Genomic DNA, 25,534 nt, shown 5'->3' with positions numbered 1-25,534 from the left:
ATCCACTACTGTCATTTTGGGATTCTGTATTATCAGAAATTAATATTCCAGGACAAGAACTCATGATGTCAGAATCTAGGGCTTTTCCACAGTACAAGGCCGTTTCCAGATGGCTTACCTGCCTCCGGAACGTTGCGCCATCTTGCAGGGAAAACGCGAAATATCGCATTTTCTCGCGTGAGTTTTGCACGACGTCTCACGATGTCGCACAAAACTCGCACGAGAAAACGCGATATTTCGCGTTTTCCCCGCAAGATGGTGCAACGTTCCGGAGGCAGGTAAGCCGTCTGGAAACGGCCCTACTCTCAGAATGCATGCATAAAAAGAAGAAAAATATTATCAACTCCTTCATAAATAACCTTTTGAAAGAAAAATGTTTTATAAGTTTTTCACTAAAAACAAATTTGTTTAGGAAGTATGCTTGTTTTTAGATTTGAGAAGATCACATGTGCATTCCTAGTACAAGACTTTAAAAAGTTAGAAACCCTGTTAACATTAGTACTTTGTGTTACAAAAGCATAATAATGTGATTACTTTTCAAAATTCTCCTTTGTTTGCATCACTCAGGCAGCCAGACCAATAACTCAAATCAAAATAGAACCTCAGAACTCAGGAAATGTGTTCATCCCTAATTAAAAAGTGTAAATGTTTCAAATAGGTTAAATTATTGAAAAGGTACTTAACCACTAAAATATTACAGTTTCTAAATGGCTCATGTTTGAACAGAAATCCTAGGGAGTAAGTCTCAATGGGATGTACTTCTGAGTAGATTTTCTTGGAATCATATGCTGAAAACCAAATGTTTTGGATTATTTGGCAAATGGGTGCCTTTGAGGACTATTACAGTCAGGCTGCAAACATATAGTAATATGCAGTGCAATCCTGAGACCCACCAGGCCACCAGCGCCTGCGTACCTATGGCACAGCTCGTCCATTCCCTAAGGACTTTTGCAGGAGAGCCACCCTGGCAGCTAAGCCCTGCAAGGCGCAACCAGGAGATAATGCTTCCTAGTTGTCCTGACAACACCGGCAGAATCCACCAATTGCAGGGTGGCTGCTGTTGACAGGACTGTGAGAGGCAGGGAAAGGCATAGCCAGTCTGCAGGCTGGACCATGTTTGCCGTTGCCAGCTGCCAGTGGTATTCCCCCACCCTGCAGAGCTGGTGTACGGGGTAAAAAGACCCCATGATTGGGCTTGCCGCACCCCAACAGAGGTGCCTGTCTTGAGAGGAGCCCTGCCCTAAGGGGGGGGGGAGTTCACTGAAGGTGCAGACAGAATGCCCACCCATCCACTCGTTAACCCCCATTTCTGACAAGGGCCAAGCTGCTCACTTGCAAACACACATCCCGCCACCACTGCTGCCGCTCTGAGAAACATGCACCCCCTCCTTGAAAAGTAAGACCAGAAAGGCAGCAAGACCTGGTGAGGGTCGCACCTACAGCCCCCAGCACTCAAGATCAGCCCACCAAATCTCAGAGAGGCAGCTTCTCAAAGGCAAGCAGGGGCAGGTTCTGAAATGAATGGCAAGAATGCCCATTGGAAACAATGGGAGGTGCTCAAAGGCCCATTGAATATGATGGGAGATATGAATGCCCATTGACTTGCAGCAACTCCATTGAAATATATCTCTGCATAGAAAAGATGTGAGGAGACTGCTGGATGGAACTCAAGAGTTATGCTCTGATGCTGGGATGATGGCCCCCAGAGTGGAACCATCGTTCCATCCCCAGCACAAGATTACTGAAGTCTATCCCTGCCTCCACAAACAGCGAAAGGGAGAATGGTCTGGCCTGCAGGGGAGGAGCCCCCAAGATCCCAGGATGTTGTTTCACACACACACACACTCATCCCAGCATCAACTTCACCCCCCACATGCAGCAGTCACCTGCTTGGCTTATCAGACACCAGCAGCACTGTTGGAGAATGAGAGTCCTCCCTGGAGCCCCCCACCAGACACACACAGACAACACTTCGTGTCCCACTTCACTGCCTGCGGTAAATTCAAAGGGAAGAAGGAGGGAGGGAAGCTGGGTGGGGCTGGAGCCTCCAAGGTGCCACTGGACAACTGCTCCTTTTGGCAGAAGAGCTGCACAAAGGCACAGAAGCACCTGGAGTCTCTTTGGGGCCATCCCATCCATACCAGCCCAGAGATTAGTTATGCTCACACTTGGCCGCCATGGCCAGATACCAGTGGAGGTCCCAGGTAGAGTGGCACCAGGCCGCTGTGCCAGCGTGTGGGGTGTGTGTGTTATACCAGCGCAAGTCCAGGATCTGCCAGCGTAACTGGTCAGCTCCCGGAGCCCTTTCTTCCCCACCCCCTCAGGATGTGCTGATGATGTTAGACTTAACAGGGATGCTAACTATGCAGAAATGGCAAAAATTAAAAAATAAATGTAAATATATATTTCTATAGTACTCCAAAACTAAATTAAAGATTGTTTAATAGGTTTAACCCTTTTTTTCTTCCTAGCTTGCCAACAACCTTTGCAACTTTGGATACTGATGGAGTAAGAAAAATAATCTTTGCACTCCCAGGTATGTTTTGTTAAAATGATAAATATAATTATTCCTGGCAGATGTTAAAAAAAGTGAAAAACAATATGGATATCCCACAAAATTTAAGTATGCAAATGTAAAGTTCCTTGGTAATTTAACTTAAGGCACTGTGTGCTGTGTACTGTTGGATTCCATATGGCTTGGTGGATGAAAATAAAAATGTCTTCTATTCCTAACACAGAGGGATAATCTTGAAAGCTGCTCTATCACCGTAGCAGTTTTCTTTTATCATTTTATAAATAATTCAGAATGGCTCATCTGTACACTGCTATTCTTTCTTGATTTCCAGGGAATCCCGTGTCAGCTGTTGTTACCTGCAATCTCTTTGTTGTCCCAGCACTAAGGAAAATGCAGGGGATCCTGGACCCTCGGCCCACTATTATAAAAGCCAGGGTAAGAGTTTGTAAACATAGGAATCATGGGTGTTGCAGTATTAGAGGAACTTCCTATGGCAGCACAATCCTAAGAAGAGTAACTCCACTAAAAGCCCATTGATTTCAATGAGCTTAGACTTGAGTAACTCTTCTTAGGATTGTAGTGTAAGTCACAGAAATACCTATAAGCCTAAATTTCCATTTTCCCCCTGATCATCCATAGAACGAGCAGCAATTGGGCAAGGGTTATATTGCCTAGCCCCTCCCCCCACCCCCCTGTTCAGCCCTAGTATGGCGGGAGGTTGTTTTGTAAAATTACTTGTGATTGGAAGGGTTGAACCCCTTCCCATTTTTTTCTGTTCCCGATCTATATCAGAGACCAGTGCAGCTTCTATGGGCTTTTTAAAATGCTGGAGAGGTCTTGTTCCAGATCTCCCAATGTCTTATTTAGTAAAGCCCTACAAGTGGAATAGATAAGTGGTAGACTGTGGATATTCTGTGAAAAGAGTACACATTTTAGTTAGGAATGATCATGTTTACTTCTGTAGCATTTGCAGTATGCCTTCCCTGCAAATCTGAGCCAATTCCCGTATACCATTTTTAGTTGTGGGCTAGGTTTTGTGATGTGTTTGTGGATCTTTAAGGTTGTTACAGTCTGAAGTCTTTTTAGTCTTTGTTGTGGCCCCCATCTTGTGGGATGGCCTACCTGAAGAGGTCAAGGCTTCCATACTTCTGTCATTCCACAAACTATGTAAAACAGGATTATTCATTTTATAAGGAAATATGGTTATATTATGATGGAATTTTATATGGAAATATGGTTATATTATGATGGAATGGTTCAGAATGGTCTTTCAACAAAGAGAATGGGAATGTGGATCTTCTACATGGCCTGGTGGATGAAGATGAAAAATGTCTTCTATTCCCAAAACTGAAGGGTTATCTTGAAATATATACAGCAAACATATTATCTCTGCTGTATGTATTACATTGCTCTCACTGTATTTTTATAGTTATGTAATAACATTTTTGGCATTGTTTAATGTATCATGTCTAATATTCTGTGCTAATATTCTAATAGTCTATACTACAGGCTAACACGGCTAACTCCTCTGGATCTATTCTGTTCTTTGTTTCAGATTTCTGTAATCTTAGTCCTATTACATTGCTTATTAGATGTCTCATCCCATGATTGCATTGATTTACATTGTGTAATCCACCTTGAGCCTCAGTGAGAAAGATGAACTATAAATAATGTAAAAAAATAAATATTATGAATGAAATTACATTATAGTTTCTTCCTGTACATGTTTTTCTTCAGTTATCATGTGATGTGAAATTGGACCCTCGTCCAGAATACCATCGGTGCATACTGACTTGGCATCACCAAGAACCACTGCCTTGGGCACAAAGTACAGGTTAGCTAAAAAAGCGTATTCTCTCTCTCTCTCTCTCTCTCTCTCAATGTGAAACATGGGAAGAAAGAGGTAATACACATGCCTTTCACTTCCTTCATCATAATTAGTGTGAAAGTTTTGAAACAGAAAGTCAAACATGAGATATGCATAAGCTTCCTGCACTTACCTCCTACCTATTATATAGCTCATGCATTTCAATATCTTTGGATACTACACAAAAAGCAAAATGTGCTTCCTCTCCCTCTCCTTTCTCATTTAAAAACATTAGAAACCATACTTATTTTGGACTATAGAAAAAATGGTTGTTGTGGGTTTTCCGGGCTGTATTGCCGTGGTCTTGGCATTGTAGTTCCTGATGTTTTGCCAGCAGCTGTGGCTGGCATCTTCAGAGGTGTAGCACCAAAAAGCTTTTTGGTGCTACACCTCTGAAGATGCCAGCCACAGCTGCTGGCGAAACGTCAGGAACTACAATGCCAAGACCACGGCAATACAGCCCGGAAAACCCACAACAACCATCGTTCTCCGGCCGTGAAAGCCTTCGACAATATATAGAAAAAATGTTCATTTAATTAGACTGGGGTTTTTCCTGTTATATTTTCATATCACAACCTAAGTTGTGCTGTTTTTCGCAGTTCAAAATTCTTTTTGCAACTGCTGTTTAGTGGGAATCAGGTGGAAGTAAGTTGTCAGTGGGCATTCAATTAACTTCACAATCCTCATGCTTCAAGTAAGTATGGTTTTGTATGACACGTTTTGTATGAGATTGATTCAATCTGAGACTACTTGGTGACAAGTATTACTTACAAAGAAGAACACGTAAACAAATTGAGTACAAAGCAAGACCTGTCCAATGAATGTTCCAAAAGAACACTTCCTTGTCACGATGGTTGATGTCTATAACTTCCTGTTATATGCTTTTGAGATGGTCTGGGGGGGGGGGAGATAAGGACCCAGGATCTTAGGACAGGTTCCAATGTCTGCCTCCCACCTTCACCCGGCCAGGATCAGTCACGGAGGAGGAGACAATACCCCCCTCCCCTCTCTACAGCCCGTTGTATTTTTCCCCACAATGGGCTTTGTTACTAGTTGTATATAATTATCATCATCATTTAGTAACACATAAAGGTATTCATATATTATTTATGATAACTATATCACACTATTAAATTTGAGAGGGGCACTTCTGTAAATGATTGCTGAAATAGTAGTACAAGTCCATTATATCCCTGTGAAATATTCCTAGTAGTATAAAAGCCAATCTCTACCTAACGGAATGGGATGAGGTTCGCAAAGAGCTTTGCAGTAGGTGAGACAACCCCAACCAAAGAACAGAACAAATCATAAACCATCCTTCATATATTTAACTAATACTGTTTAGAAATCAGGGAGGGTATTTGCTCCTATTATTTATGAGTAATGGCTATTTCAATATTTTACAGCCCTTTAACTTTTCAATTGTCAAAGGAGTATGCCTTCTTACAAATCTGAATACCAGTGTAACATTTGCATTTGCGGATTAGCTTTTGGAATGTTTTTGTAGAAATTTAAATTGATTACTATTTGGAGTATTTTTACTATGCGGGAAATAACTTTCAAATCTCCACCATACATTTACTAAGGAGCAGTCTATGGCCCTGGTACTCTAAAACTCAAATAGACATCTCCTTCTCTTACACTTAATTAACATGTTTTCCCCCTTTCCATGTATTTTTAAGAGTAATCAGGCTCAGATCTTTCAGCTTCCTTTTGCTAGACAGGAAGTCCATTTAATTTTCATTGCCTTCAATGCTCATATTCCCATTTGAACTTGTTCTTCTTGAAAATAGATGATTGAAACTGGGTACCATGTTGAGAACTTACTTAACATTAATAGCATACAGTATTTTATTATGGGGGACAACAACAAAGACAAAGTCCAAGGAAGTCCATAAATACTGTCTACCTTTTTCTGTTCTTCAAATATATATGACCAGCATGTGTATTATATTCTAGGGGGAATCAGAGTCTGGAATACAATTATTATCAGTTAATAAGAACAAATCCCATATCCATTAGGCTGGGACCACACTCTTTAGCTTATTGGGTCATATTACCACCAGTCCTTACTACAATGGGCCATAGATCTGACAGTTGCTATGTCCATTTTCAGTAGCATACTATGGTCTGCTAGAATCCCTCTTCTACCACCCCACCGTGCCTGGATATAAAGAGTGCCTGGATATAAAGAGTTTTATTTTTCATCAGCGTCAGTCCTTGGCAAGTAAATCCCCAAGTTCTCCACAGCAATCACACAGGTGAATTGGTTGAAGTAACTTTTATTGGAGATTTATCAGGTTCAAGGTGCTCAGACAGTGGAATTGGCAGAAGTGATGTATTGAGGGAAAGCATGGTTAGTTATAGGTTAATGTCCCACCCCCAGGTTAGTAGCCCATTGGAATTCTGGTGCGAATGCCAGAGACAAAAAGTATCAGAGTTTAGACTATGATAAGCAAAAATAGCAAATGGGGAATGAAATCATTTGTATTTTCAGGGAAGATACATTTCAATCTGGCTGCATCTGGTCTCAAGCCCGTTGACGGCATAAGTGAAAGTGTTCAACTTCAAAGCAGAGATAACGCACTGAACTTCCAAATAACAGGCATGTACTGCAGGCAGGCATACATGACATTCTGCCCCCTCCAAAATAAACTCCCCCCCTTACATGGGTCCCAGTTTATGAGGGTAAGCTTTATGGAATTTGCAAATCAGTTTTGGGGTGTTTATATTAGAGGCTTTCACCCACTCCCTCTCCCCCTCATCAAAATCCATCCAGCGTATTAGGTAAAACAATACTCCTCATTTTAGCTTTGAGTCTAGGATTTCTTTGACTTCATAGTGCTGCTGTCCATCCACAAAAAGATGGGGGGGGGGCGGAATCCCGTGGTCTGGATGCCATTTGTCAGGAGGGGGAGCTTTCTTCAGGATGCTGAAATAGAAAACCGGATGGATATTCTTTAAGTTCTTGGGTAGTTTTACCTCCACTGTTACTTCATTTATAATCCTTACTACCGTAAAGGGGCCCAAGAATTTCCAGCCTAGCTTCTTGCTTCGCTGTTCTCCCCTTTAAATGCTTAGCAGAGATGTATACGTAGTCTCCTATTTGTAATTCCCAAGGGGTTGATCTCTTTTTATCAGCATATTTTTTGTAATCCTCTTTGGCTTTTTCAAGAGTCTTTTTAATCATGTCCCATTGTTTTGTCAGTTTAGACCACCACACCCCCAAATCACCTGGTTGTTTAGTTACTGGGGTCTGGGTGAAGGGCATCACTGTGCCTTCATATCCTTGAGCCACCATGAATGGGGAGGCACTGGTGGATGCATGGACTGTGTTGTTATAACAATATTTGGCGAAAACTAAAAATTCGGACCAATTATCCTGTTGGTAATTGATATAACATCTTAAGAACTTTAGTTGTTGTTGATTTTCTAGGCTGTGTGGCTAGTGTCCTGGAATAAGATACTAAAATACTGGACAATACATCCAACTACTTTGTCAGATTGCACAGGGAAGCCATTGAAATTCATAAGCATAAGCACAATTTCAACAGGAAAGAAGAGAGTTTAAGAATGAATAGGGCATGGTTTCCAGTCCTGAAAAACATCAGACTAACAAAATACCTGACATCTTATAATAGTCCTACAGATAAGATTAGCATATCAACCACCAATCCATATGCAAAAGAACCTCCTCAGGATACAGTGAAGGTTCCCCCCATTAGCATTCCACACCCTGGGAAGCTCTTACAGGATGACTCAGCCCAAACCCACCTTCCTGAGTAGATATAAATTACCTGCTAACATTTTCTCCACACATTGACACTGAGAGAATTCTGTCTTACGGTGCTACACCTCTGAAGATGCCAGTCACAGCTGCTGGCGAAACGTCAGGAACTACAATGACAAGACCACGGCCATACAGCCCGCAAAATCTACAACAGCTAACATTCTCCGGCCGTGAAAGCCTTTGACAATATATCTTAAGAACTGTTCCAGTACTTGATTAACCCTTTCGGTTTGACCATCTGTCTCAGGATGACGGACGGAGCTGAGCCCCTGTTCAATCCCTGCTACTTTCAGTAGCTCCCACCAGAAGTTGACAACAAATTGTACTCTGCGATCTGAAATTACCTTATCAGGAAATGAGTGCAGCCTTACTATGTGCTGCATGAATAGATTGGCCAGTCTCTTTGCGGTGGGGATTTTAGAACAAGGGATGAAATTAGCTTGTTTAGAAAATAAATCCACTACCACCAAAATTACTGTTTTTCCCTTTGAGGGGGGGAGGTCCATGATAAAATCCATGGAGACCACTGCCCATGGTTGAGAGGGGGTTTCTAAGGGCCATAGTAGTCCAGGCAGCTTGCCCCCTCTAGTTTTCCCCATTATGCATACTTGGCATGCAGAAACGTATTGGGAAATATCTTTTCTCATGCCGGGCCACCAAAATTCTCAAGTCAAGTTAGCCTTTATTGGCATATAGCAACAATTCAAGTTATCCACTTACAAAAAGAAAAACAAGGTTAAAAGGATACTACATTACAAATACATAAATACATTTATAGCTTATTTCCATGATATCCTTTGACGCAACTTCAAAGCAGAATGGAGAAACTTGGCCATCTTCTCGGTGACGTCAGGAAAGGAATCGTTCAACAGTCTATAGACTTTGAGTGAGTCAGAGCAATCCATCATACTAGCTAAAACAGATTTTATGTTTGACGTATACCAGTATACAAATGACAATGCAAAAGAACATGTATAATTGACTCAATACATTTTTGTTCACATAAACAGCATCTAGCTGAATATGCTATCCTGTTAAATCTGCCATATAGAATGGCCGAAGGCATATCATTGCACCTAGCCAAAGAAAATGCTCTATGAAGTTGTGGCACCTGCAGGGAAGATAAATATGGAGCCATCCTCCCTACAATGAGAGGAATTTCAAAGCTCAGGGGAGAGCAGGTTTTAGTAGCCAGGCTTATATAACTTCTGGTGCTCAGTATCTAACAACCTACTCTTAATTTGATAAAATGCGGCATTTAATGTTAACATAGACAGTGAGTCCACAGATATACCCATGCCTTTCATTTTTTCCACAATATACGCTGACTAATTTGACACATTGGACTCTGAAAGCATTTGATATATAAAGCTCCCAGGGTCAGAATTATAATGTAACCGTAGCCAGTATTTAAATGTCATAAGCCAGGCCCTTGTTTCCACTAAAATTAAACCAGTTTCTAAGCAAATAACTGCATATGGAACACACGTCGGTAGGCCCAAGAGTTTTCACGGAAATTTAGATTGGACACGTTCAGTGACCCAGTCAAAGGCCTTAATCCGGATCGGAATACCGTACAATAGTTGTGAAATCACTTTGGACTTAAAAATTTTGGAAGCAGCTGGTACAAATTGATTACCTCTGGAGTAAAAAAAAAGTGCTATAGCTGATGCACTAATGTCAGCTGTCTTCGCTGCATACTTGCGATGGGTGGACCAAGTTGCATTATATTGAAAATAAATACCTAGGTATTTATAATATTTAACTTGTTCTATCTCCTTTCCGTCTGTGGCCCATTTGTATAGTCTCCAAGTTTGAGAAAAAACTATAATTTTTGACTTGTCATAGTTCAGCTGAAGCTTGTTTTTAGCAAAAAAAATCGATACAGTGAGTCAGCAAGTGTCTTAGGCCAATTCTAGAGCAAGACAGCAAAACTGTGTCATCAGCGTATAAAAGCAAGAGGCACATGAATCACACCAAGCTTTGGGCTATGACAGTCAGCACCAGATAGGTGATCAGCAAGGTCACTGAGAAAAAGATTAAATAGAAAGGGAGCTAAGATACAACCCTGTTTTACGCTCTTGTCAATGGGAATCTTTTGAGTCAGTTTGCCTGCTAATGAACACTTAATCTGGCAGGTGTTAGAAGTATATAATTTCTTAATAAGCATAAGCAGTCTTTTGTCCATATTTAACTGATCTAATTTAGTCCAAAGAAGTTCCCTGTTGACTGAGTCAAACATTCCCTTTAAGTCCAGGAAGGCCACAAATAACTTCAGATTAGTTCTCACAGCGTATTTATTAATTAAATGAGATAGAGTGATACACTGGTCAAACATGGTCTTCCCTTTACAAAAGCCCAGCTGTTCGGGGCCTAAAATATGCTTCTGTGTCATCCAAAAGTTAAGCTTAGCCAATAAGTGCTTAGTGTATAGTTTACCCATTATGGAGAATAGGCTAATTGGCCTATAATTGGCAGGGTTAGTATGGTCGCCCTTTTTATATAATGGAACCACTATTGTGTTCAGCCACGCCATAGGGATTATGCATGTTCGATCTACTATTGTAAAAAGAGATGCAAGGGGGGCAGCCCACCAATCTGGGTCTAATTTTAAAATTTCAGAGGGGATGGCGTCAGGGCCAGGTGCCTTTCCTGATTTCAGTTGCAGGATTAATTCTTTGATTTCCTCTGGTGCCACAGGTGGCAAGTCAGGTAAATCAAATAAAGAAGACTCAGATGGATCAGCAACACATATTTGCTCTTGATAGAATATGTTAAAGACTTCACCCTGGGTGATTTTATTATTAGTGATCATTTTCCTCTTATTTTGACTCTTCAGGTCAGCTCTTTTACAAATTCTTTCGGTAATCCTGTTTTAGAATTTTCTAAGACTGATTTACTTCCTAGAATATTCTGGAATGACCGTGTAGAGTGGGAAACTCAGCAACTTTTAAATTATGGTCCTCTCCTGGAGTATAGGTCCTATCTAATAAGTGCACCAAAATTGTCTCTGTACTAGGTGCAGTGTTTTCAAATATCAAAATGCCTCGCTAATTTGGAGTCATGACATTGCTTTAACACTTCCCCCCTTAAATTGGCTGGAATATACAGTTTTCCCTGTTTGTACCAGCCTCCCAATTCACCTCTTTGCAGTACATCCTTGGGCAGAGCATCCCCCTCCCTTTCAGTCTCCTTGGAGATTTTCTCCTCCCAGCCTGTGGGAATGGTATCTGGTTTCATTTGCTGTGATTGGCTTCAGGTGATTACAGCCCCTCCCAACTGGGTTGTTGAAAACATAGTGTTTATTACTTCTTCCCTTTGGGCATACATGATAAAGCATCTGCCAGAAAGTTAGATTTGCCAGGGAGGTGCTTCAGTGTGAAATTGAATTTGGAGAAGAACTCCGCCCACCTTAGATGTTTGGCGTCAAGCTTGCGTGGCATTTTTAACGCTTCTAGGTTTTTATGATCCGTCCGCACTTCAAAAGGTACTTTGGCACCCTCTAGCCAATGTCTCCAGGTAGATAGCACCAATTTCACCGCACTGGCTTCTTTGTCCCAGATCGCCCAGTGGCGTTCAGTCTCAGAATTTTTTGGACACATATGCACAAGGGTACAGTTTCCCCTCATCATCGGCTTGCAACAGGACCCCTCCTATTGCAACGTCACTCACATCCACCTGTACAATAAACTTACGATTTTCATCTGGGTGCGGTAGCACTGGCTCTGAGGTGAAAAGTTTTTTTAATTGCTCAAATGCCTCTTGGCATTCTCGAGACCAGGCCAGTTTTGCACTTGGTTTAGTTCCTTGTGCCCCCTTTCCTTTCGTTTTTGGCAGGTCAGTGAGGAGCAACAATATCGGGGCAAAGTTTTTTATGAAAAGTCTGTAAAAATTGGTGAAGCCCAGGAACGATTGTAACTGCCTCCGAGTTGTGGAGGGTTCCCACACCACTACTTCTTGTATTTTTTTCAAGGTCCATTTTTAATCCCTGCCCCGCCACTCTATAGCCCAGAAAATCCAGCTCCTCCTTGTGGAATTCATGTTTGGACAGTTTTACGGGTAGGTGGTTATCATGCAGGGCTTTCAGTACCTGCCAGACCAACTGAACATGTGACTCATAATCTTTTGAATAAATTAAAACATCATCCAAATAAGTGACCACATCTTTGTATAGGTACTCATGTAAGGTTTCGTTGATTAAATTCATAAACACCCCACGGCCCCTTGTAATCCAAATGGCATCACAGTGTACTCAAATTGTCCCAAAGGGGTGTTAAATGCTGTCTTCCATTCATCCCCCTCCCGTATTCGTACCATGAAGTAAGCATCTTTCAAGTCTAATTTTGAGAAGATCTTCCCCTGAGCCACCACGCTCAATAAATCTCTGATGAGAGGGAGGGGGTAGGTGTTTGACATTGACACCATGTTAATGCCTCAATAGTCGGCACACAGTCTTAAACCCCTATCTATCTTTTTGCGAAACAACACTGGTGTAGCATGGGGGGAGCTGGCAGGTCTGATGAATCCTCACGCCAGGTTTTTGTCATGAACTGTCTGAGTTCCTTCCTCTCCCCCTGGTTCATGGAATATAATTTCCCTTCCAGCACCTTTTGCCCGGGGATCAATTTGATGGCACAGTCCATAGGCCTGTGGGGGGGGGGGGGCTCATCCGCTTCCTTTCCATCAAACACCTGACTTAAGTCCTGATATTCGGGGGGATCTACTCTAATTCCTCTTTCGTAAGTAGAACCGCCTCTAAGAGGGGGGGGTGCCTTCTTGCCCCACTCCGCTCTCCACACATGGTCAGGGCAATTTTCTGTGTTAAACTATAGTATGCCCGTCTTCCACTTTACATACACCCATGGTCCCAGAGCCATCGTGATCCCAACACTAAAGGGAATTTAGTGGCTATGCTAACCACAAAAGTTCTGGTTTTCCAATGGTAACCCATCTCCAGGGGGACCGATTCCATTGCATAAGTAGCGGGGGGGGGCCTTTCATCCAGGATGCATCCATCTGCTCAAATACGGTCCAATTTGCACACTTCCAACCCCAGCCCCATGACTAATATGGGGGTAATTAAATTCCGAGTGCATCCTGAGTCTAGCAACGCCTGCACTCTTATATGAGACACCCTTTTGGGATTTACTAAAATCACTGGTATGTAAAGTAGGGTCCCTTTAGGTCTCACCTCATCAGGTGTTAGTCCCTCCTGGACCTGCCGCCAGGACCTCTTTACGGCAGGTTGGTGGCGTTTCCTGCCAACTGGATAGGGCGCTCCTCCTTTTCCGATGGGTCTTCACTTGATCCCTCTGAGCCTCCCTTGGCGTTGAGGCCGGTTGCCAGCTTCTTTTCTTGGCGGGTTTCTTTGGTGTTTTGGAAGCTGGTGGGGGAGGTCTCACAGCGTAGCTCCTTTCTGCTGCTCTTTCCTTGTTCCCGGGGCACTCAAGAGGCAAAATGGCCCATGCCTCCACATCATAGACATTGCCCTCTCCTCCAGCGACTTGCCATCTTGGTCTCCTGGGGACTGGTTCGGGTGAGCCTTTTCTCTTAACCCCTCGTATTGGGGTGAGGTTTCGTGGCTCCCAACTGGTGCTGCATCCTCAGCAACTTCACTACTTGGGACTCGATTCTCCACTTCGCATGCGAGTTGAATCCACCCTAGCAGGGTTCTAGGATCCTCTTGGCCTTCGCTACTAAATCGGGGTTCAGCCCTGCCTGGAAAAACTCCCATCTTGATCCCCTCGGTCCAGTCATGCACCTTCGCTGCATACTGTCTGAATTCGGCGGTGTACTCACACATGGGTTGGTGGCCTTGCCGCATCCTCTTTAACTTCGTCGTAGCCCGCTCCTCTTCTAGAGGGTCTTCAAACTGGGCTGTCAAGGCTCTCATGAATGCAGTGAGGTCCATTAGTTTTGTGGCTTGGGCCTCATATAAGGTAATGTAACATTTGGCTGTGGCACCTCCCAGCCAGGACCCCAGATGGATTACCCGACTATGTTCATTTGGGAAGGTGTGGCCCCACTCTTTGAAAGATTCCATGGCTTGCACAATGAAGAACCCCAACTCCTCAGGGTCCCCATCAAACCGCATTTCTAACTCTGCCACCCCTGTGGCTGCACAGGAGGGGCGACTGGTCTCCCTGTGAGCAGCACCAATGGTGACAGCAATGGGTGGAGTGGAGGTCCTCGGGGAAATGCTGTTGCCTATGGTCCCATTGGATCCCTCCGGGGTGGGACAGCTGGCCTATCCAGCCCTCACGGGTTGCCTGTTTGCAAATCCTGGTGCCTCCGGGGGGGCATAGAGGGTGCGGGGGTGTTGGTTGGAGTGGTGGGCCCCCATTCCCTGCAAGTTTCCATCGCTGCCGGGCATCCTCTCCTGGCAAGCGCCTCATCAGTTCCTGCAGTCCCCATACCACCTGGGTCATTCCCCTTTTCAGTTCATCTATCTCGTCTTGCACTGTTTTTGAATTCTCTTCCTCAGAATCTGAAATTCCTTGAGGGGTGGCAGAGCTCTCTCATTAGTTCACCCCCATAGCCTTATAATAGTCCTCCATTCCCAAATCGCCCAGGCTGGTGGAGTGGGGTCAGTGCCCTCCTCCTCCTTCTCTCTGAAACTCTTGCCTCCTTCTCCCTGAAAAGGGTATCTAGCCGGGTCATGATTCTCACTCTGGCTTGATGGTCCAGAGAATCCCAATCCAAGCGCAGTTACTCCATTGGTCTCCATCGCTCAGTAGAGGGTTCAGTTCCCCCAGGTCTGTAGATATCTCGCCTGTCAACCAGGCTGGGTCCTGGTTCATACCTGGTGTCCCACCAGAGGTCCACCCTCTCTCTCATCTGTGCAGCCTCACCGAACCCATGCAGGATTGTGGGGTCTTGTAGTTTGTAAATCCCTGAAATGCAGTGTCTTCCCGCCACGGCAGCGATGACCTCGTTTGGGGTGCTGGCTCCAGAGATATTTCTAGGGACTTCTGCCAAAATGTCAGTCCTTGGCAAGTAAGTCCCCAAGTTCTCCACAGCAATCACACAGGTGAATTGGTTGAAGTAACTTTTATTAGAGATCTATCAGGTTCAAGGTGCTCAGACAGTGAAATTAGCAGAAGTGACGTATTGAGGGAAAGCATGGTTAGTTATAGGTTAATGTCCCACCCCCAGCTTAGTAGCCCTTTGGAATTCTGGTGCGAATGCCAGAGACAAAAAGTATCAGAGTTTAGACTACAATAAGCAAAAATAGCAAATGGGGAATGAAATCATTTGTGTTCTCAGGGAAGATACATTTCAATCTGGCTGCATCTGGTCTCAAGCCCGTTGACGGCATAAGTGAAAGTGTTCAACTTCAAAGCAGAGATAACACACTGAACTTCCAAATAACAGGCATGGAATAGTACTCAGAACTCTGCATAGTGTCAGAGGACCAATAGGTTACATATAACATACACATGGCATGTACTGCAGGTAGGCATACATGACAGTATGCTTTATTCTCTAAAGGATGTTTCCTTTCTCTTCCACCAACACAAGAAGTCTTTTTAAAAGGAAAACAAAAAATTCATCGCAAATACTACAAGTCACCCCCATCTTGTTTAAGAGTCTTCATTGAACTAACTTCACTGTCCCCATCCATTGCTTGAGTATACATTTCCTTTAGGAAACGAAAGACTGAAGTACAAAAAACCCTAACCCCTTCATAGGAGGCTCATTTGAACACCTAAAGAATTGCCATGCTACTGATGCACGATTGAAACAAGCAGGTGGGTAGCATTACAAAGGCCCTGGTTCCCTTTCTTACCTATAAAACGTAATACCCCTATTTGAAAACAGAACCTCTACTATATAGCACAACACATCTGCATTGCACAAAATGGGGAAAGCCTACAAGCTTTAACAACTAACACGGGGAAAACAGCATAGACAATATATTGAACTCAAGGTTTACAAATAAAACAACATATCAAATTTATTCTAGAAATGAACCAGAAGACTATCCAGATTTTTGGAGGCTTATCCTAAGTTATCTTAGGAGGCTTGTTTAATAAAAGTATCCAGAGGATTTTATTAAAACGTTGTACAAAGACTTGTTGACTTATGGAGATTTAATAGAATTTTCACAAGAAGATTGCAAATTGAAGGCAAGGGAGCAGTTAGTAGCTAAGGGTTATAAATGGTTTGCATATGCTCAGCTTTTAGAAAGATTTAAATTAGATAAAAAACTATGGGGCTTTAAGCAGGAAAAAGAGTTTGAAAAAGAGCTTTGTTCAAATGATGAACATGTTATTTCCAAAATGTATAAGTTGTTACTGAAATTTGAAATGGAATAAGAATCTGTAAAAGACTATATGGTAAAATGGGCAAAAAAAATTGGGTATAATATGATGATGGACCAATGGAAAATATGTGGATAAAGGAGCTTAAATTTATGTTGAGTGTTCGACTTAAAGAATTTTTTTATAAAATGATATATTGGTGGTATGTCTCCTGAGAGATTAGCCAAAATGAGCAAAGGTGTGTCAATTCAATTTCAATTCAATTCAAATACTTTTAATGGCATACAAGGTGTGTCAAATAAGTGTTGGAAATGTGAGAAACCTGGGCTTATTTTGAGGGGGAAGGTAGCAGAATGCCATTCAGGCAGTTCCCCCAACAGGTCACGTGTCAGGTGTCCCCTCCCACCTGACTTTCGACCATTTTGGGCCGTTTTGGCCTCGATTGGGGCCGAAACGGCCCGGATCGGGGCCAAAACGGTTGAGATTGGGTCGGTGCCTGGCAGAGGAACCCTCCCCTGCCAGGCACTGACCCGATCCCAGCCATTTTGTCCCTGATCCAGGCCTTAAAGGGCCCAAAATGGTCACTTTTGGCCCATTTCCGCCAGGATCGGGGCCGAAATGGCCGAGATCGGATTGATGCCGGGCGAGGGAAGCCATTTTGGGCCCATTTCGGCCTGGATTGGGGCTGAAACAACCTGTATCGGGGCCAACATTGCCGGGATCGGGTCAGTGCCGGGCAGGGGAGTGGCCCAAAATGGCCACTTTGGCTCATTTTAGGCCCATTTCTGCCAGGATTGGGGCTGAAACAGCCAGGATCGGGTCAGTGCCAGGCAGAGGAGGGTTCCCCCGCCCAGCACCGACCTGGTCCCAGCCATTTTGGCCCCAATCTGGGCCCAAACGTGCCCCAAAATGGCCGTTTTTGGCCATTTTTGGCCCATTTCCACTGGGATGGGGGCTGAAACAGCTGGGATCAGGTTAGGGCCAGGCAGGGGAGGGTTCCCCTGCCCAGCACCAACCCGGTCCCAGCCATTTCGGCCCTGGTCCGGGCCCAAACAGGCCCCAAATGTCAATTTTTGGCCATTTGGGTCCCATTTGCCAGGATTGGGTCAGTGCCTGGCGGGTGATCCCTCCCCTGCCTGGCTCCAACCCAATCTGTGCCATTTTGGGCCTGATCCAGGCCAAAATGTGCCCAAAATGGCAATTTTGAGCCATTTTGGGCCCTTTTCAGCCTGGATTGGGGCCAAAACAGCCCTGATAGGGCCACTGCCAGGTGGGAGAACACTATCCCATCTGCCAGCCGCCGAATCCTGGCTATTTCGGGCCCGATCAAATCAATTATGCTAATGACACACTTCCGGTGATGGCAAGGGGCATGGCATATGCCAATGGGTTATGCTAATGAGTTATGCTAATGAGTTCCTGCAGCTCTTTTTCTACGAAATGACCCCTGTGAGAAACAAGAAGGAACATTTTATCATCTCTGGTGGACTTGTCGTAAAGCTAAAAAAATTGGGACCCAGATTCATATAGTCATAAAAAAAATACTAAAGACTATCGTAAGTTTAAACTAGAAGCCTATTTGTTGGGATTAATGGACACAGGTGGAAAATCAGCATGGGATTTTATTTCTATATATGATTACTGAAGCTAGGCTGTTGTATGCACAGAAATGGAAAAATATGGAATTACCTTTAATAGAGCACTGGACTATGAAAATGACAGTTAGTGGAGATGGTGAAAGGTACAGCTTTGATCAGAGACAAAACATTGTCTATCTTTTTGGCTAACTGGAAACCCTTTATTGACTTTCTGCACAAAATGAGGAATAGTGACTTGATGATTTGTGGTTTTGATCATTAAGAAGATAATAGGGGAGTATAAAATAAGTAGCAGGAAGGCAGTAGTGGAAAAGAAAATTTTGGAGAGACTAATTTTGCTAAAAAAATAGGGGAAAGTAAGTGTTGTAGAGAAGAATGGAAATGAAATATGTATTATTATTCTTTTTCCTTTCTAAGTTCCATGTTCTGTAACTACTTTTTCCTTATTCTTGTTTTCTGCCCTTTCTATGGGCTTTTATTTCTATTAATAAAATTAAAATTAAAATTTTAAAAAAAAATTGTACCTTAGACCACATTTTTTTTCACCTTCTGAGACAGCCATGTGCATGCTATGGATTAATTACTAAGGTTACACACATGTAAAATAAATGTAGATGGGTTTTTTAATGTGCCCTAACTCAAACTGAAACTCAGTATACAGAAATTGTCTGTGTTACATTATTTCCTGACATACATTATTTCCTGACATATGCCATGTTTTATTTTCAAACAATTCGTCCCTACTATTCTAAATCTAGGATTTATCTTTGGAGATTGCTTTGTACACTGTAACCATTAGTGGCATTTACCCTGCTAACTAGAATGTTTTGTTCTCCCTGTAGGGAATCAGATGAGCAGTCGTCTGATGAGTATGCGCAGTGCCAATGGACTGTTGATGCTACCTCCAAAGACAGAGCAGTATGTGGAACTTCATAAGGGCGAGGTGGTTGATGTCATGGTCATTGGAAGGCTATGATGTCATCAGCAAGAGAAGTTTTGATGCATGTCCACATATCATTGACTGTATCCTGTAATATGCAACGGCACAGCTAGTTTTTCTGATTTGGATAAAAGTTGATCAGTATAGTCAACACCTTGAACTATATTTCAAATGGATTTAAATAAATACCTTTTAAAAAAAACTTTAAAAACAAATCTTAAAGAAATCTATTCTGATTATATCAAAGCAACTTTTTCCTTTCTTGCAATTGCTTTGTGTGTTCAATGCTAGTTCTGATAGCGGTAGCTTTTAGTAGACAGCGGTAGGTGCCTGCAGAACTTGTGTTTTTTCTCATCTTTAAGATACAACTACTTATGCTCTTAAAACAAGGCTGTCTGCTTATTTATACTAGCGTAGACAACACTTGGATTTCCCTTATTAGTATGCTTCATAACTGCTTCACAGAGAGCTTCTGCTTGTTCTTTATCTTGTATCTCGTGTTGATGTGCACAGTGCCAAAAGCAGAGTGGCTGCAATGGGAACCCGATCAAGGCCCGAGGTTTTTCCCCCTTGCTGAGTGTTCAGGGATATCTGTCATCCCAGCAGCCACCCAGCTCAGTACTCTTGGGCAGTAACTGGATACCTTTTGTTTAAACAAACAACAAAAATTGCTTCCTTAAGTGCTGACAGCCTTTTTAACCAATACATTTAAAAATGTACAGAATTAAAATCTAAAAAAATCAAAGACTGATCTTGTACAGATATTAGTGTTACCAGCATTCGTGTGGAAAATAAATGAGCAAAGAAATAAAACTAATGTTAAACAACTCTGTACCATAACATTTTCTGTAATGATACTGAAACTTAAATGAATAAAAAAAATTCTCGATCATTATTTAAAAGATGAGTGATTAGCCTTATTATTTGATAAGGTGAAATAATGTTGCTTTCTATTGGGGGGAATTTATTGGCTCAAAAATTAAATAAGCAGAATTACACTTGAGTAAAAAGAGCACTAATGGAGAGATTTTACGTTGTGTTCTGAACAAAAAATAGTGGGGGCCCTTCTCTGTGATTTTAGACTGGAGTTCCTGGATAAGATTCCAGTCAATAAGTAGACCTGACAAAATTAGTAGGCCAAGATTCAAGAGGTGGGCATGAACATTGGACACATTACACCAGTGCTTTTCTTCCACTCCCTTTTTACTGTAGACTTTGGCACCACCCAGAAAAATCATTGCTGGGGGGGCGTGTAGTACCCTTTGGAGCAAGATTTGACATGGCACAAGTGATGCATCTATAGGGAAAAGTCTACAACCCTTTTGTTTAGGCAGAGGTACTTTCTGCTCATGCACCAAGATTTTTTGGAGCCCAGCCATAATGTCCAAGTCGCCTATATTTAGTTTCACCTATAAAGATTATTTCTAAATGTCAATTGAGTTTTAGCTTCAGTTAAACTTTGGTCCTAAGTTTAAAATGCTGTTATCTTTAAAAGTAATATTAGTAAAATATTATATAATAGTATAGCATTTAAATCATCCATGAACTGGCTGATGAACAAGTTGAGAAATGATAATACTGCCCATTATAAAGTCCTCTTTATTTTCTTTTAAAAATGATTTGTTCTGGTAACATTCTGCTGTATCTGATATACATATTTTTATACCAGTAATCACTGGGTAATTCTTGGCTGCTAAATAACTGTTCAAAATATCAAAACATCAGCCTAGGTTCAGACATATAACTGTAGGAGATGGAGTAGCATTTAAGTTACAGTGCAAAGAAAGATTTTGGGCTCAAGTTTTTGTTGCTATTATGCCTTCTTAACAGTGGCGGATTCTATGGAGAGAAGATGCCCAAAATGATGGACATGTTCCCTGACATCCAATTGCTTCTTCTCCAAAGCATCTCCTCACCGAGGCAAACAGCCAGTCCTGGCCTTCCAGCACTTCCTTGAAGTAGGAGGTGGTTCAGAAAAGCCAAGGAAGTATCACCTTGTGTCTGGAGAGAACACCCATCTGAAAACAGCTGCCTCCATCTCAGCAAGATACTTAGCTTGGAACATTCTAATAATTTGTGGAGACTTCCCACCTTATAGTTGTTCCTCTACCTTCTGATAGTTATGAGGCCCATTACCTGTTCTCAAAATTCCTGAAGTGCCCTTGGGTTCAACAAGGTTGGTGACCCCTGCTATGAAGCATTTGTGTAAGAATATACGTTGATGCAATTCTTTCCATCTAACCCTTTCTCTCAGCAGCCCATTGAGATCTCCAAAACACTGACACTGGAACTTGTAGGACTTGTGGACAAAAAGCCACACATACTTGGCATTTATTCCACCTGATTGTATTTGTAATTATTTTATCTGTAATTGGGGGTGGGGGGCAACGATGGTTGAATTGTGGGTAGCTACTCTGATCTGATGTTATTGTTGTATATTAATTTGTGGGGTGGGGATTGCGAAGGGTGGTGCATATGAGGGAGGAGACTGGGGTGGGGCTGGGGATCCCAGTACTCTGGGGTCGAGGGAGGTATGTCAGTGGGATGTGGGCCTGGAAGGGAAGGCCACGGAGATGTGATAGGGCTCGGTGTCCTTCCAACCTGCATCCCATCCCAAGGCATGCTGGTAGTGGGGCTAGAATATATAGCCTCCCTCCGGCACTGGTGTTGTGCAATGCCAGGTCCATCAACAATAAGACCAAAATGTTGCAGGATTTTATTGCAGCGAAGGGAGTGGACCTGGCATGTGTGACCGACACCTGGGTGAGGGAAAGCGAAACAGTCGCCTTGAAAAACAGGCCCCCCTATGTTTCTCGGTCCTTCATCAGTCCCGGACGGATGGCTGGGGGGGTGGAGTGGCAATACTTATTCGAGAGTCTTTCTCTTTCAGGAAACTCCCCACTCCTAAGATCACTGGCATTGATTGTGTTGGTCTGGCGTGGGATGCTGAGGAGAGTTTGGCTATCTACTTGGTGTACCGACCGCCTAGTGCACCAGTAGCTACCCTGTTGAGCTTGTTAGAGGTGGTATTGGGGTGGGCGTTGGAGCACCCTAAGCTGTTGGTCTTGGGTGATTTCAATGTCTATGTCAATGAAGCCGCCTCTTCTCAGGCTGTGGACCTGGGGTCTTTGATGGCAGCACTGGGAATCTCCCAATTTGTTTCAGCTCCTACGCATCAAGTGGGCCACACACTGGATCTGATCTTCGGGGCAGGGATTCAGGTGGACCTGGACACTATTAAAGCAGTGCCATGGTCGGACCACCATTTCCTGAGGGCTCATTTGGGTATGCCAGCCCCTTCCTGCATAGGCAGCGAGCTAATTTATGCTTGCCCGTGGAGACTTATGGATCCAATTGGTTTCCAGAATGCTCTGCAGGAGCCGATGCCCCCTGACGGTTCATTAGATGAGCTGGTGGGTGATTGGCATGACCGTCTCTCGAAAGCTATCGACGAAATCACTCCCCGTCACCCTCTCCATCCCCATGTCAGACTGGCTCTGTCATGGGCTGGGCCAGCCCAAGCAGGGTGGTTCAAGTCCAAACCTTAACGCCAAAGTCAAAGGGGAGTTCCAAGAGCAAAAGCCAAGTCAACCGGTGGTCAGAGCACGAGATAAAGCCAGGAGTGAGTCCAGAGTCCAAGAGTGAGGTCAGGCACAGTCCAAGGTCAGTCACCGATAGTGTCAGATCCAAAAGCAGGCACGGGCAAGGTTCACGGAACACGGAGTGTTTGCAGGCAGTAGACACGTTGCTTCCACGCCCTGCAGTTCCTCCAGACTGGCTCTTATAGCCAGGCGTGGTTTTCAGCCAGCTGCTGGGGCTCTATTCTGACACTACTCATCGTCACTCTCCAGCAGCTGGCGTTGGCTCAAGAGGCGAGCACTGCGCCGTCTCTCCTGCAGTTCCAGTCTCTGGCGCTGCCTGCGGCGTTCCTTGGGCGTGGGTGAACCTGGGGGGGGTGGAGGCTCTTGGCTGCGCTGCACCTGTAGAAGTCCCTGGCTGAGCTTTCTCTGTGGTATTGGAGCTAGAGGGTGCTGGTGCCTCAGCTGCTGGCTGTAAGCTCTGATCAGCCAGCAGCTGTTGCTCCTGATTGCTGGCTTCTGCTGAATCAGGGCTAGGGCTGGCTACACAGGGCTCCTCTTCTCCTGAGGAGTCCTGGCTGGCTACACGAGGCTCCTCTCCTCCAGAGGAGACCTCACTCTCAGACTGGGCCATGACAACATCCCCCCTCCCAAGGCCCCCCCTCCTCTGTGGATCAGGCAGCAACGTTTTCTGAGGATAGGCCCGATGGAATTGTCGGACTAGGCAGGGGGCATGGATGTTCACGGCAGGCTCCCACGAGCGGTCTTCCGGCCCGTACCCCTTCCAGTCCACCAAGTACTGTATTTGCCCCCGCTGGCGACGCGAGTCTAGGATCTGGGCAACCTCATATTCCTCTTGCCCCTCGATGGTAATCGGAGGCGGAGGGGGCAGTGGCCCGGGATGGTGCAGGTCCGGGGGTGAAGCCGGGACTAGAAGGGACTGGTGAAACACAGGATGGATCGGGAGGGTTGGTGGTAGTTGCAGGCAGTAGGCCACGGGGTTCACCTGGTCTGTGATCACGAAGGGTCCAAGGAACCGGGCATCTAACTTTTTGGAGGGCCGTTGGCTGCGGATATGGCGGGTGGATAACCAGACCCGATCACCCACGGACAGGGAAACACCAGGTTGCCGTTTCTGATCCGCAGCCTCCTTGTAGCTTTCCTTGGCAAGCTGGAGTTGTTACCGCAACAGCTCATGCATGATGTATTGTCGAAGGCTTTCACGGCCGGAGAACGATTGTTGTTGTGGTTTTCCGGGCTGTATTTCCGTGGTCTTGGCATTGTAGTTCCTGACGTTTCGCCAGCAGCTGTGGCTGGCATCTTCAGAGGTGTAGCACCAAAAGACAGAGATCTCTCAGTGTCACAGTGTGGAAAAGATGTTGGCAGGTCATTTCTATCTACTCAGGAGGGGTGGGGTTGAGCTGAGTCATCCTGTAAGAGTTTCCCAGGGTGTGGAATGCTAATGGAGGGAGGCTTCACTGTATCCTGAGGAGGTTCTTTTGCATATGGATTGGTGCTTGATGTGCTAATCTTCTTTGCAGGGCTATTGTCGGGTGTAGAGTGTTTTGTTAGCCTGGTGTTTTTCAGAACTGGAAACCATGCTCTGTTCATTCTTAAGGTTTCTTCTTTCCTGTTGAAGTTTTGCTTATGCTTGTGAATTTCAATGGCTTCCCTGTGCAGTCTGACAAAGTAGTTGGAAGTGTTGTCCAGTATTTTGGTGTCCTGGAATAAGATACTGTGCCCTGTTTGAGTTAGGCTATGTTCAGCCACTGCTGATTTTTCAGGTTGTCCAAGTCTGCAGTGTCTTTCATGTTCTTTTATTCTTGTCTGGATGCTACGCTTTGTGGTCTCGATGTAAACTTGTCCACAGCTGCAGGGTATACGGTATACTCCTGCAGGGTATACGCCATTAGTGTCAGACCTGTGGCTAAATAATAGTTGTAATCCAGACTACCTTCTGCAATCAGACAAGAGTCCGTTGTTTCCAAAAGATTTACTGAAAAAGGCAACCATTATAGTCCACTGGCCAAGATTCAATATCCTGGCTGGTACACGTATATTGTTACGAATGATAGGCAAAGAACAAGGTACAGAGTATCAAACCCCAGCAGGCCCCAACCTCCCCCCATAGTTCTCAAAACAAGCCGCTTGAGGCTGAGAAAGTGAAAGTTTCCCAAGGCTGGGAAAGCTGTAGTCAAAACATTCCTCTTCTGTGAGATAGCTGCTAGGGAACGTCTTGGCACCTGTAAAAGAAGCACTCAGAATACTAAAAGAATTAAAATGGAGTCTCTTTGGTTATAACATAGAAGAAAGCATTCTGAACCTGACATTTCTGCCCCCTTTAAAATGCTCCTCCCCCCAGTTTATGCGGATAACGGGTATGGAACGCCTTAACTAATCTAGGAGCATGAACATGTATAGAGTGCACCCATTCATCAAACCCAGAGTCAAAGTCCTTCCACCTGATAAGATAAAATAACTGGTTTCTTTTAAATTTAGAGTCCAAAATTTGCTGTACTTCATAATGGGTCTGATCATCAATCAATGTTGGGATAGGAGGGGCACGGGTGTGCCATTGATTTGCTGGGGGAACTTTTTTCAAAAGGCTGACATGGAACGTATCATGTACATGGCACAGATTTTTTGGTAAATCCAGGGCTACAGTCACTTTATTGATTACTTTACGAACAGGAAAAGGTCCTAGAAATTTCAATGCTAATTTCCGGCTGGTTTGAGTAACTTTTAAATTCTTTGTAGACAGATAAACTAAGTCTCCAGGTTGTAAGTCACATTCGGCCCCACGATGGCGATCAGCGTACTTTTTGTAATCCTGTTTGGCTTTGTCGAGATGTTTTTTAATTATAGTCCATTGCTGAGCTGCTTCCCCCTACCATTCCGAAACATCTCTGGAGGCTGAAGTAGGAGGGGGAAGCGCTTCAAACGGGAAGGGCTTAAAGTGGAAGCCATATACCACTTTGAAGG

At 43.9% G+C, this 25,534-nt stretch overlaps 1 protein-coding gene across 16 annotated transcripts in view; it reads left to right on the top strand.

Annotated features, from left to right (window-relative positions):
- Positions 1–19,870, top strand: part of GPHN (gephyrin) — a 566,991-nt gene extending 547,121 nt beyond the window's left edge. For all 16 annotated transcript variants that reach the window (XM_054970790.1, XM_054970786.1, XM_054970784.1 and 13 more), the window contains 4 exons: positions 2,472–2,536; positions 2,847–2,950; positions 4,253–4,349; positions 18,877–19,870. In XM_054970790.1, coding sequence (XP_054826765.1) covers positions 2,472–2,536; positions 2,847–2,950; positions 4,253–4,349; positions 18,877–19,010 — 400 coding nt within the window. In that variant the 3' untranslated portion in view covers positions 19,011–19,870. The remainder of the gene's footprint in view (positions 1–2,471; positions 2,537–2,846; positions 2,951–4,252; positions 4,350–18,876) is intronic.
- The last annotated feature ends 5,664 nt before the right edge of the window (positions 19,871–25,534 follow it).

Source organism: Eublepharis macularius, chromosome 2, assembly GCF_028583425.1.
Source record: "Eublepharis macularius isolate TG4126 chromosome 2, MPM_Emac_v1.0, whole genome shotgun sequence".
Taxonomy (NCBI): domain Eukaryota; kingdom Metazoa; phylum Chordata; class Lepidosauria; order Squamata; family Eublepharidae; genus Eublepharis; species Eublepharis macularius.
The sequence above is the reverse complement of the archived record's forward strand: the minus strand, read 5'-3'. Positions and strand labels throughout refer to the sequence as shown.